This window comes from Octodon degus, unplaced genomic scaffold, assembly GCF_000260255.1.
Source record: "Octodon degus isolate 3935 unplaced genomic scaffold, OctDeg1.0 scaffold00237, whole genome shotgun sequence".
Taxonomy (NCBI): Eukaryota; Metazoa; Chordata; class Mammalia; order Rodentia; family Octodontidae; genus Octodon; species Octodon degus.
In genome coordinates, this window is record NW_004524813.1 from 163,679 (window position 1) to 176,943 (window position 13,265).

At 35.9% G+C, this 13,265-nt stretch overlaps 1 protein-coding gene across 1 annotated transcript in view; it reads left to right on the plus strand.

The window, feature by feature from the left end:
- Gabrr3 (gamma-aminobutyric acid type A receptor rho3 subunit) overlaps positions 1–13,265 on the plus strand; it is a 105,020-nt gene that overhangs the window by 41,474 nt on the left and 50,281 nt on the right. Inside the window, exon 3 of the mRNA XM_004645721.1 lies at positions 9,905–9,972. Within this exon, the coding sequence (XP_004645778.1) occupies positions 9,905–9,972 (68 nt within the window). The remainder of the gene's footprint in view (positions 1–9,904; positions 9,973–13,265) is intronic.

Here is a 13,265-nt window from a genome sequence, read left to right on the forward strand (position 1 = left end):
AAAGATTAAATAAAATTGATAAGCCCCTAGCTAACCTCATCAAACAGAGGAAAGAAAAAATTCAAATACAAGCAATAAGGAATGAAAAGGGTGTAATTATCACAGACTCAGTGGAAATTCAAAAGATTATCAATAGCTACTTTGAGAATCTTTACTCTCACACTATAGAGGACACAGAAGAAATTCCTAGAAAGGTACAAATTACTAAAACTGAATCAAGATATAACAACTCTCAATAACCCAATTGTTATTGAAATGAAATACAAAATGTGATAAAAAAAAACCTACCGACAAAGAAAAATCCAGGTCCTGATTGATATACAACTGAATTCTACAGGAAATTTACAGAAGACATAATCCCTATACTACTCAAATTCTTAAATGAAATTGAAAAGGAAGCAATCCTCCCAAAATCATTCCTGGAAGCAAGTATTATATTAATACCAAAACCAGGGAAAGATGGAAATAACAAAGAGAACTACAGGCCAATCTCCCTCATGAACATAGATGCAAAAATCCTCAATAAAATCCTAGTAAATACAGCACAGCAAATCATCAAGAAGATCATACACCATAACCAGGTAGGATTCATCCCAGAGATGCAAGGATGGTTCAATATATGCTAATCTATGCATCTAATACACTATATCAATAGAGCCACAACTAAAAACCACATGATCATCTCAATTGATGCAAAACAGGCTTTTGACAATTCTAACACTTATTCATGTTCAAAGTCATACAGAACATTGGAATAGATGGTCTCTCCTTCAATATGACAAAAGCCATCTAAGACAACCCAATGGCTAACATAATTCTAACTGGAGAAAAACTGAAATCCTTTACTTTTAGATCTGGTACAAGAAAAGGATGTTCTCTATCACCACTCCTATTCAATATAGCTCTGGAATGATTAGCTTGAGCCATTGGACAAGAGAGAAATAAAAGGAATAAGAATAGGTAAAGAAATTAAATTATCATTATTTGCAAATGACATGATACTTTGCTGGAAGACCCAAAAAGACTCTACCAAGAAGCTATTAGAATTCATACACAAATTCAGTAGCATAGCAGGATACAAAGTCATAAACCAAAAGTCAGTAGCATTCCTCTACACAGATAAAAACACACTGAGATGGAAATTAGAGTAACAATACCTTTTATAATAGCACCGTGGAAAATTAAATACCTTGGAATTTATCTAATGAAGTAAGTCAAATATCTTTTCTGGGTAAATTACAGAACTCTGAAAAAAAAGCTTGTAGAAGATTTCAGAAAATGGAAAGATATTCCCTGTTCCTCAATAGGAAAAACCAACATTGCGAAGATGGTCATATTTCCAAAATTGCTATACACATTTAATGCAATCCCTATCAAGTTACCACCAACATACCTCCCAGACCTAGAGAAATATTTCTTAAAATTTATTTGGAACTAGAAAATTGGAACTAGAAAATTTATTTGGAACTAGAAAAGACTGAGCCACCTTATCTTTGACAAAGTGGCCAAACATGCTTACCAGAAGAAAGACAAATGGTGCTCTTTAACAAATGGTGCTGGACAAACTGGATTTCTATATGCCAAAAACTAAAACTTGAACCAAATCTATCACCATGCACTAAGCTAAAGTGAAAATGGGTTAAAGATCTAAAGATTAAAACAGAAACACTAAATCTCCCAGACAAGAAACTAGGAGGAACTCTTGAAGACATTGGGTTAGGCAAAGAGTTCATGAACAAAAATCAAATCGCATGGGTAATAGTTGAAAGAATTAACAACTGGGCCCTTATTGAGAAGTTTTTGCACATCAAAAGAAATTATCAACAAAATGAAAACACAAGCCAAAAAATTTGGAAAAAAAACTTAACTAGTAATCACTCAGACAGAGACCTGTTCTATAGAATTTATAAAGAACTAAAAAACATTAGGGCCCCAAAATTTAAAGACCCAATCCACAAATGGTCATCCAAGTTGAACACGCACTTCTCAGAGGTACAAATTATAGAATCGAATAAATATATGAAAATTGTTCCACATCACTAGCCATCCATGAAATGCAAATTAAAACAACGAGATTCCATCTCACCCCAGCAAGAATAGCTATCACAAGCAAATCACCCAACAACAAATATTGGAGAGGCTATGGGGAAAAAGGAACCCTTCTCCACTGATGGTGGGAATGTAGACAGGTGCAATCATTATGGATATCCCTATGGAAACTGCTTTTAAAACTAAAACTGGAAATTCCATTCAAACCAGCTATTCCTCTCCTGGGAATTTTCCCAGAGGAACTAAAAACATCGTATCATAGTGATATATGTGTATCTGTTTATAGCAGCACAATTTGTGATAGCCAAATCTTGGAAACAACCAATATGCCTGTAACCTGAGGAACAGATGAAAGAGATGTGGTATTTTTATGCAAAGGACTATTACTCAGCTATAAAGAATGATAAACTCAAAGCTTTTACATTTAAGTGGATGCCACTTAAAAATATACACATAGTGAAATAAACCAGACCCACATTTGTAAATATTGTATAATCTCCCTAGTATAAGAACTCAAAACAAAACATAGAAATAGAAAGGTATAACACAATTAAAAGGAAAGTGAGAACTTGAGGATTAAACAATGAAAAAAGGGCAAGGTGAAAAACTAGGAAACATGACAGGGGCAAAGCCATACATTTATATGTATAAGATGAGTAATGCAATGATCCTGAGAATCTTCAGCATGTTTTTGAAACTAGCAGTTAATTGGTAAGATTTTCACCCTGACTAACTCTATATGCTGATACCTGTGAACTAAACAACTGTACTGAACATAGCAATGTGTAATTTTTAGGGTCATGTTTGGAATGCCTGTCATTCTGGTCTTCTAAATAGGTAGTCCTTGTCATGACATACCAATTACTGTCATACTGTCTCTCAAGTAAATGTTTGATTTTTTTTAAAGGGGGGTAATAAATGAAAACAAGAGATGAGAGAAGAAAATGTTACAGGACTATAGTGCTACAATGCTGTATATGGTTAAATTTCTAAATTTCTGTGTATAAATATGTAACTGTTTATTCCTATTTTTTAGAAGAATTTTTTATTTTTTAATAATTTTCTTCATATTTTCTAGGGACTTAAAGTTTAACATACCAATACTTGATGGAAAATACCTGTTTCATATTATGCATTGGATGTTTGATATTCAGGTTTTGAAACTAGCAGTTAATTGGTAGGATTTTTCTGTGATCATATACAGCATTGTAGCACTACAGTCCTGTGACATTTTCTTTTCTTGTCTCTTGTTTTCATTAATTATCCCATTTTTTTTAAAACCCAAACATTTACTTCAGAGACAGTACGGCAGTAGTTGGTATGTCATGACAAGCAGTACCTATTTAGACCAGAATGACAGGCACTCCAAACATGACCCTACAATTACACACCACTATCTTCCATGCAGTTGCTTAGTTCACAGGTATCAGCATATATAGTTAGGTTAAGCTCAACTGTCTATGTTGTAGGGTAGTAATATTAAGCTTCTCATCTGCAGGATTAACAACCTAGGTTTGCAAGCCAAAAATGAGAGAGAAAGAAGGGCTGCAAGGATAGCCAACATTTTGTCCCTACCCTTTCAAGGTCAGTGAAGACTCAGGACATAGGAGATCCTATATTGTAACACTGTGTAACTCAGTTGTGTCCCAAATTTTCTGATCAAGGAGATTATGAGGCCACAGAGGAAAGTGACTGATTATGCAGAATGTGCCTAAGGAGAGTCACATGGAGAGAAAACATTCTCTCAGGCTTTCACAGAGAGCAATTGGTCAAGCAATGGCCATGACTCATCCACATGGCTGACACTGACAAAGGATCTACATAGTGCGGTACAGGGTTTCAGGATAAATCCTGAGGAGATTTGACTGACCTTATCAGATACAAAAGTTACATTTCTTGTTATATAGGTCTTGCTTTATCTTGATCTTAACCATCCAGCAGAAAAGTATAAAAAGTAAAACTATAGTAATATTCTGAGCTGTAAAAGGCTCAAGTCAACAACTTCTGACATTGGCAGTCTTACAGAAGCCCCACTACTATTATGTACTACAGCACTATATTGAAATGTTTTGCTGAATTCATGCACCTGCTATATTTAAATGACAATGGAATGCCCTTCTCCTGCAAAAGTAACCAAAAAGGGGAATACAAATGAACAACTATTTTGTATCTGTATAATTAAAATAGTTTGGCTAGTTATACAGCTGCATTTTCTTAATTGAGTGAGTACAGAGCTTTGTTCTAATAGTGTTTGTGGGCAGGATATCAGGCCTGCATCTGGTACAATGAATAACCACTAAGACAACAATATTCAATATATTAATTATTGAAACTGTGCTAGTAATCATTTTTGAAACTGTCTCATTGCTACTTGTTTCTCAAAATTATTTTTAAAAAGTAAAATAAATTAAAAAAATATTTCTCACACTGCTAAGTGTCACTTTAAGGTTTTAGAAAGCCATAAAGTAAAGTAGGCTTAGAATTCATTCACATGTTTTCTTTCTGAGATGCTTTTCTCCACTTGGCTATTTCTCAGATAAATCATCCCTACTGCAATTCTACAAATGCTTGAGCCCTTAACTAATAGTTTCAACAGATCTTTTCTTATCCCCAAAACCCAAACGATTTATATTATGCTTTGTATCTATCATTCGAGTACACTGTACCCTGGTTTCTATGATCTATAAAAATTTATAGAATCTTTTCTTCCATCACTGTTTAACAATAATTTCCAAGTCAAACTCCTCCCACAGTGGTTCTTCCCAGGCACCAGGGGGCGCCAGTAGCATGGAAATGGCTCAAAAAGCTACAGGCTCAGCAGCTGGAAGCTGAAGTCCTGCACTCTCTTCAACACCAATTCCAAAACCTACCCTAATTCCTGTCAGCTCGGTTTCTCAATTAAATTCCTTCCTGTTGTTAGAGGAACCGGTTCTATAGGGGTTATTTTATGTCACTGAAAGCCAGTAAGAATAAGAGAAAAATGACCCTGAACATGGACCTCAGAAAACAACCCTCAGGCACCTTGTCACTTACAAGTGCTTCAGGAGCTGGCCACAGAAAGGCCTGTGCCTCGGGGTTACTGCGGAAGCTTAGTTCCCAGAGCAGGGCTTCCGAGTGCAAATCTGCACTGTTACAGGATTCCCAGGTGATTTGCATAGAAGTCAGTGAGGCCTGTCAGCAGGGCCTAAGCCATGCCCTCCTGTTTTATGTTAAAATATTCGTGCCTTTATTCCCTATCCGCTGTATCTTTTCAAACCACTGGGGGGAGAGACGACACCTAAAATTGACCTTAAGTTTCCACTTTGCCTGATCTGTTAAAGAGATTTTTAAGGTGGCAACACACTTTTTAAAAATATTTTTTCCTGAGGCTACAACTTCATGAGGTTTAAAGATGTGCTTGAACTCTGCTATTTTTGACAGGTAGCAAATCATCTGACAATTCAGAAATTTTTCTGACAATCCTAAACTGGGGCTAAATGGTGCTTCCAGAGCTTGTGTGTTCAGTTATCTGAGGCAGACAAATCCACAAGTTTGGTTAGAAACGTCAGTCTGGTGGCTGTGAAGATAGGCCTTAACCATCTCTTGACTGTCCTGATATAGTGACCCATTTTTCTGTTCTCTCATGGATGCTTTCCTTGGGGAAATTAGCTTGCAAGGTATGAAAGGCAAGCTTTAATTTATCTTCCCCTTCATTATACTTGTCCATAACCCAAACACATGAACACACTTCTTTCCTCTTGAGCCAAATGTAACCTCAGCGCTTCTCTTGCTTTAATGCATTTTCTTAATTAGTTTTAACATAAAAGCAGCTGCTTCTTCAATTTTTTTTTACTTTTACAAAACATTAGAATATTAATTGACTCATTATTAGAAACAAGAAGATATAAATTTAGGAGAGGTTTTCTTTAACTTGGGCTATAAATTGCAGCTCATTTTCTTTATTTATGTTTTCCCTACCCGTTACATCTCCCACAACTAGAGTTCTTTATAGATGACCATTTCTTGTCTCTTTGAAGTGAAATCAATTAAGCCTCTAGATACTGGATACTGAGTCGAGACAAAAGCCCTAAAGTTATAAAATCTGCTTACATAGTCTTTGCTTGCCAAATAAGAGGACTGAAAGACAGAAGGGTCTGGTTATATTCCTATAATTACCTAGCTTGAACTTCAGGCAAGTGCTGGTCTTCACAGAGTATAACTTCCTTATATGTCAAGTGAAGCTAAAACCAGTTCTACCAAGCCAACAAAGTGGCTGTAAGGACTTCATAACATAACACATTTTAAATTTAATGTACTAATAAGATGTGTAACTTCTACTTATGTCTCAGTACTCCAACCTCCATAAAAACGTATTGATGCTATATGTTTATGCATATGAAAAGGTTTATAAATGTAAGGCTAATACTCAGTGATCTCAGAAAATTAATACCATAATCAGTAAGGTTCATATTTAATTTTTTAATCCTTTACAAACAGAATTAATGAAAGAACTTACACAATTTTACTATATATTCTGTTAAATTTACCACTAATTCAATTACATGGTAAAAAGTTAGTTGAAAAGCCATGTAAATGGGTTTAGGCTCTGGACTTTACATAGATTCCTTCACAAATTCTCACAGCATCCCCATAAGGTTGGTACCATCTATTTTCTCTATGTTATTAATTAGCAAATTGAAATATGAGAAAATTCAACAAATTTTAGAAGGTTGGGTATAGCTCAGGTTTTTATACCTACAAATTTCATGGTTTTAACCACTCTACTTTATTGTTACTTCCTCCTTGTGACCAGTTTCTTATCTGTGAAAGGAGTGCTCTTTGGCCCTTTTATGCAGATCCAAAATTCTGTCACATTTGTGCCTCGCCTTTTAGTAGTCACTCACCCTTCACTCTGCTCTCAATAATTCCAGAATGCAAAGTTTTTCTCACAGAAATGAGATGCACTTGAACATGGAGCTCAAATAGGACAGAAATGAGGATAGACAGGAGCTAAGGGCACATGTTTTCCTTAGGAATGCAAGAGTTCACCTCTGCAAGAACAGCATATATCTGGAAGAAGGAAAGCACAAATCTAATATACTTCAGCAGCTCAATGGTAAAGAGAAAGGCATGTTTTAATCCCACCATCAGATCCAGCCTTCACACTGCACCAGGCTCCGGTGTTGTTCACAAGTACGTGCTTGGGCTTGCAGAAGGAGTCATGACCTTGTCTCTGTGCTCTAAGGGTTTAGTTTCAGGACCAGCAGACACCACCACTGATAGCCAAACTTGTGAGTGGTCTCCTATGCCAAATGGCAAAGTGCTTTCATAAGCTATCCTAACAGTCACATATCCTATAAGTCATCTTTAGATTACTTACAATACCTAAGATAACATCAGTGCTGCTACGGTATCATTTAGGGAATAATGACAATAAAAAACTGTACATGTTCAATACATACACAATTTTTCAAGTATTTTTGTAGATTGAATTCGTGGATACAGATGGCCAACTGTACTGAAAAGTCACAAGATCCTAAGTTCAAACTGTTCTCCAGGTATTTTGTTTTTATTTTCAGAAAATAGGTTGGGAAAAGAACTGTATTATCTTTTAAGAAGGAACAGACTGATGTTCAAATTTTGATATTAGGATTAGGAATAGTGGTCTACATTCTGTGAGGCAGATTTGAATTTTTGCATAATGGCAGCAGCAATACTTTTATTTTGTGCTATTTATTGAGCATCAATTAAATTCAGTAACTGTATTACATATAGTCTCAAATAAATTTCTAAGATATTATACTCAAGATTTTATAGAGGAGAATCTAAGCTGAGAGAAGTTACCTACCCTACACCACACAGTGATGGTGGAGATAAATTCAGATTCTAGTCTATGCAACTCTAGTATTAAAATTTCATCCAGGACATTCTGTACCCCTCCAAGTTCTTTCCAACTCTTTTTTTTTCAGTCATGTTAACATTTTTATTATTTTTTTAAAGAGAAACCAAAATAGTAATAAAAGAAAAAATTAGAAATGATACAGAATTTCACTTAACAAAATAATATGAATTCAACAGTGCTTGTTGCCCAAACCTTTTATTCTTATAAATACTGGAATTAATGAAAAGGTTTTGTCACCATGAAGTGCAGGGTAAAAGTATGAATAACACATTTTCAGAAATTTTTATTTTGATAATTCTAACTAAAAAGGCTGCTAATAAGGCAGAATCTTATGAAGGAATGATGCTGAATATTTGCAAATTAATCCTTAATCATACTTATCTGTAATTTTTTAAATGTATTTGGTACAATGTCTCACTACACAGCTCAGACTCTTAGTGATTCTCTGTCTTCAGCCTCCCCAGCCCTGGGATTATAGGCATGTGCCACTTCTTTGTGGTGAGCTCAGTGGGCCAGGGGCAGGGCCAGTGAAAATGTTATTTACAGAATTAGAGTTGTGGGAAGTAATTGATTCACTATGGAAGTAAGAAGTTTGTGGTGAAGATGCAAGTGAGGTATATCTGAAGGCTAATACTGGAATATTGTCAAGGGATAGGACCTGTGCCTGGCTAGTTGAAACCCCTCTCAGCAAGGAATGATGCTAAGGGTACGGACCTGAGGAACACAAGAGAGAACTGTATGTTGGTGAGGTAAAGGTAGGACAACTAGTGAGGACATCACAGAAGAATGACAAAGACCCACATGACATAGCTTGTTTGTGTCACATGAAAGGCTATTGAATTCTGTTCACATGTGTTGTGTCCTGTGTGGCACATGGTGGCACTACTAAGAGAGTTTTTTAAGTCTAACTTCTCTGAATCTCAGAATCTTCACTAAAACAACTACCTAGGATTTATGTACACATGATTTATACTTTGTCATCAATAATTTAAAGTGGATTTTTAAACTCAAGACTGTACAGGCATTAAAGGGTTGTCAAGAATAACATTACAGAAGGAAAACAGGAAGACTGCATGTATCAATACAGAAAAATTGTGCATTCGGTTTATACAAATTAACAATTATATCCATCAAATTTCATGCACAAAACTGGATGACATTATTAACATAAATTTTCTTCATGCAGACAGTAATGAAATCTGTTGTTCATTGTAGCTAGGAAATTGTATAATGTAGTCAGGATTCTCTCATGTTGTCACTCAAGCTTCCTGGGCCCATGACTGATGCTGGTGAACTCAAGGGCAAATATGTCTCAGAGATGCTCTGACTGAAATTGCTCAAGCTGTGACCTTAGTATATACTCATCAAACACATTTCTGAAGATGTGTGCCTCTTCCCAAATGCAGCTTGTGGTTGCCAAATATTCGTGAAGTGATGCTTCTGGACCTGCACTGTCCCTGTGTAGCACCACACTGTCATCTGAGGGCCTCTCTTGTGTCAATCACTGTGCAAGGGATAAGGCCCAGGTTTTTGACAGGCAAGGACAGGTTTCAGCATAGCTTAGAATCAAGGACTCCACATGACACCCTTCCTGGCTATAGATATGACCATTACTGTGCAAAATACACAATTCTACATATTTGGATGTTTTAAAACCTTGTTCCTTTCTAAATCAGTACTAGCCTAAAATGTTCAAATAAAACTCGATCACTACTTCTATCTTATTGACTGAAAATATTAACATACTCCCCCCAAATGACTAATGATTATTAGCACAGCATTTATTTGAAAATATGCCTCTATTATTATAATTGAATTATAATAGCTTTCAATAGATAATGGAGTAAGTTGTTTATCAAAACTTTAAAAGATCTCATTTGCAATCCACAAACAATGGCTATTCTCCACTCTGAATGTTTCCAAAAATGTTTGTAATGAATTTCTCAGTATGTTATCTACTCTTTTCTTATGAAGGGGCTCCAATCCCAGTAGGCATAGACGTCCAGATCGAAAGCATTGACAGCATTTCAGAGGTTGACATGGTAAGTTTCTCCAGGAGCTGCTGGTCTTTTTCTGAAAAGGTAGACTTAATAGTGGAAAAATACACTGGTTTTTTTCTTTATTTAAATAATTTTATTGAGAAAAAAGTAGCAATGAATTAGTTTCAAAACAGGTTGTTGTCTTTGTAGTAGTTATTCATAGTACAAGATGCAGACATGATATCTTGTCTAAACACTTCTCATTGAACTAAGACAAAGTAGCTGTATATTTATGCTATTTTGTATATACAGATATATAGATATATACATTTTTCACTAAAAAATGGTCTTCATTTATTTCACCCTTTTTTGTTTACTTTTGTCAGAGATGTGTATTCCATTGCATTCATATGTTGTAGAAGCATGAATTCAGTAAAGTAATATAAATGTTTTAGTTATGTAAGCTATTTATCTTTCCTACTTTGCTTAGTAGTAGAATTATGTTTACTTTACTCTCTTATTCACATATTCAACCTTTGATTATGATTATCCTTCCAACTCTCAATTTGTTCCTCTGATGGCTTTTCAGTAGCAAAGCACAATAGAACATCAGAATATATGTATCTATGTAACTTGAATTGACCATATATAAGGATGGTCATAATGTATCTGCAGTGTAAAATTATGACCAGTAATCCTTACCTATAAAATGATAGAAAATTGAACCATTTCATAAATGGTATATAGATATTTCAAATTTCACAGATATTACTTGTGTTTATCTATGAAACAATAATAAAAGACAAAGAGTTTTTTAATTGATGATGAAGCATTAAGAAATTTTCTCAACTTCTTTATATGGAATGGGAATCCAGAAAGATGGCCATTATTTTATTTTGCAGTGAAAAAAATCTGTATTATTAGTGAAGCATTGTTTATAAAACTTTATACTAACCACTTCTTTTTACCTTTTTTTCCTTTTTATTGTTTTTTGGTCTCCTGTGACATTTAACATGTTTGCTTTTTATAACTTTTTTCTCCCTTAATATAGTTTTTGCCATTGTATCTTTTTTTGTATTATCATATCCTCATTGTCATAATTTTCCATTTCATTTTCTCTGTTCCTAATTTAGAACTACCTTTCCTTTTACACAATTATCAGAGCTATTTTTTCATTTTTCAGGGTTACTGCAAATTTTAAACTAAAAAACAATGGGGTGTTTATATGTAGAGTCCTTGATTTTGAGCTATGTCAAAACCTTCTCTTGCCTGTCAAAAGCCCAGGCTTTTTCACTTGCATGTATAGCAGAAACAAGCACTTAGTTCCCCCCTTTCACTGTGATATACAAGTCATCTCTGAATGACTCACTTGGTATCTAAAATTCTCACTATCTCTCTCTGCAGGTCCTAGAACTGGACATTATCATTATCCTCAAATAAGGTTAACCTTACTGCCTGTTATTAGATAAAATTGGATTAACTACACCCAATTTGAAAATGGCTTCTAGTTGTCAGTGACTTTCACCCTACCCCCAGAGTGAGCTTTTTAAATTTCTTCACATCCTTTCCTTTTGCACTCTGAATTCACTTTCAGGATCTTTAAATCTTATCTTATCCTCCTCCAAGCATGCTGCTCTGCCTGGCCTCATGACACTGCCAGCCAAAAGTGACAGTGATGGATCACTGACATGCACCCAATCTGGCTACTTGACTTCATAAGCTCAGTGTGTGTCCACAGACCTTCAGAACAGAACAAACAACTCATTCTAAAGATGTGCTTATTAAGGCAGTCCTGTGGTAGCCCAGTTACCTGCCTTCTGTTTAATGAATGAATCACACTATTTTTTTGCCCTTACTGTAATCCAAAATTACACAGGGCTAATGCTCCCAGAATAACCAGAGGAATAATGACAACACAGTGTACTTCTATTTTGAACCCAGAAAAAAAAACCTAGCTCACAATTAAATGGTGACTTATTTATAGTTTCCTGAGATATATCCTTTGTTTGTATAATAAATTCCAAAGTTTTATTATATGAATAACTTCAAGAAAAGATGGATTTTTGTTGGGAACTAGAAGATTGTAAGTGAAAAGGAAAACATACTGTTACTGCCCATACTCAATGGTTTGGATTAAGCTAGCAAATTTTCTATTCAAATAAATAAAATGTTAACCATAATATCTGAAAGCCAAACAAAACTAAAATTATTGGCTAACTAAATTTTTAGCTAAAATAATGCTAATATAGTTTTTCATCTTAGTTTGGTCTCACCACTGACATGCATAGAACAGTTCACATTTCTGAACTGTACTTAATCAGAAACTCTGGGAACTAGCTTCTAGATGTATCATCTTTTGTGTGTGTATGTGTGTGTGGTACCAAGGATTGAGTGCAGATAGCTCACTTATTCCACTGAGCTATCTCCCTGGTCCTGAGATCTATCATCTTAACAAGTCACAGGTGATTTTTTTTTATACTATACTTTGACAGCTGCCTTTCCTGTTTTTGTTTTTGTTTTCCTTTCTCTCTCAAACTAAGGAAGAACACTGTCTATCCCAGGACCTGTGGACACTTGCTTCCCACTAATTATAATAAATTATATCTCTGAGTTTTTGGAGGACTACAGCTTATTCAACTTAATTATTATACTTTAATGAAAAATGCAAAATTATGAATGAAAATATTTCTTAAAGTGAATATTTATCTAGGTTAAGAAATCACGAGACACAGTCCTAGCCCAGGCCCAGTGAGTGTGTGGGAGAGCTTCCTGCTACCCTGTGCCAGCTCGAACTATTACTGGTCCCAGCCCAGGTGCAGTGTTGATGAGACCCTCTTCCACCCCCTTTGGATGCCCCCCACCACCCTCAGCACCTCCCCCACCCTGCCCACCCAGTAGGAATTTCTGGCCTGTTCCGGGAAACCCCAGACCCAGTCCTAACCCAGGCCCTGTGAATGTGTGGGAGAGCTGCCTCTCCCCCCTCCTCCAACTCGTCCCCTCCATGCTCAACTCAGGCCTGGCATACAGGTCGGGGGTGTAACCCTGCAGCTGCAATCCCTGCAGAGAGTATAGAGGATAGAACCACACAGCCAGTCCAGGAGCAGAAAAATTTGCCAAAGGGGCGCAACAGGTTCACCCCCAAGGGCAGCAGCTGGAAGGAGCTGAGCACAGCAGCCAGACCCAAGCCAGGCACAGCTGGATAAATCCAAACTTTGTAGATCTGCACCTGAACTTTAGTACGTGCTAAGGTTATAACTACAACAAAGATCTACAACAAAGGTCAGAAGACAGTGCTACACAAAATGATGAGAAGGAACAAAATGCAACCTCAGAACCCAACCCCACCCATAACAAGT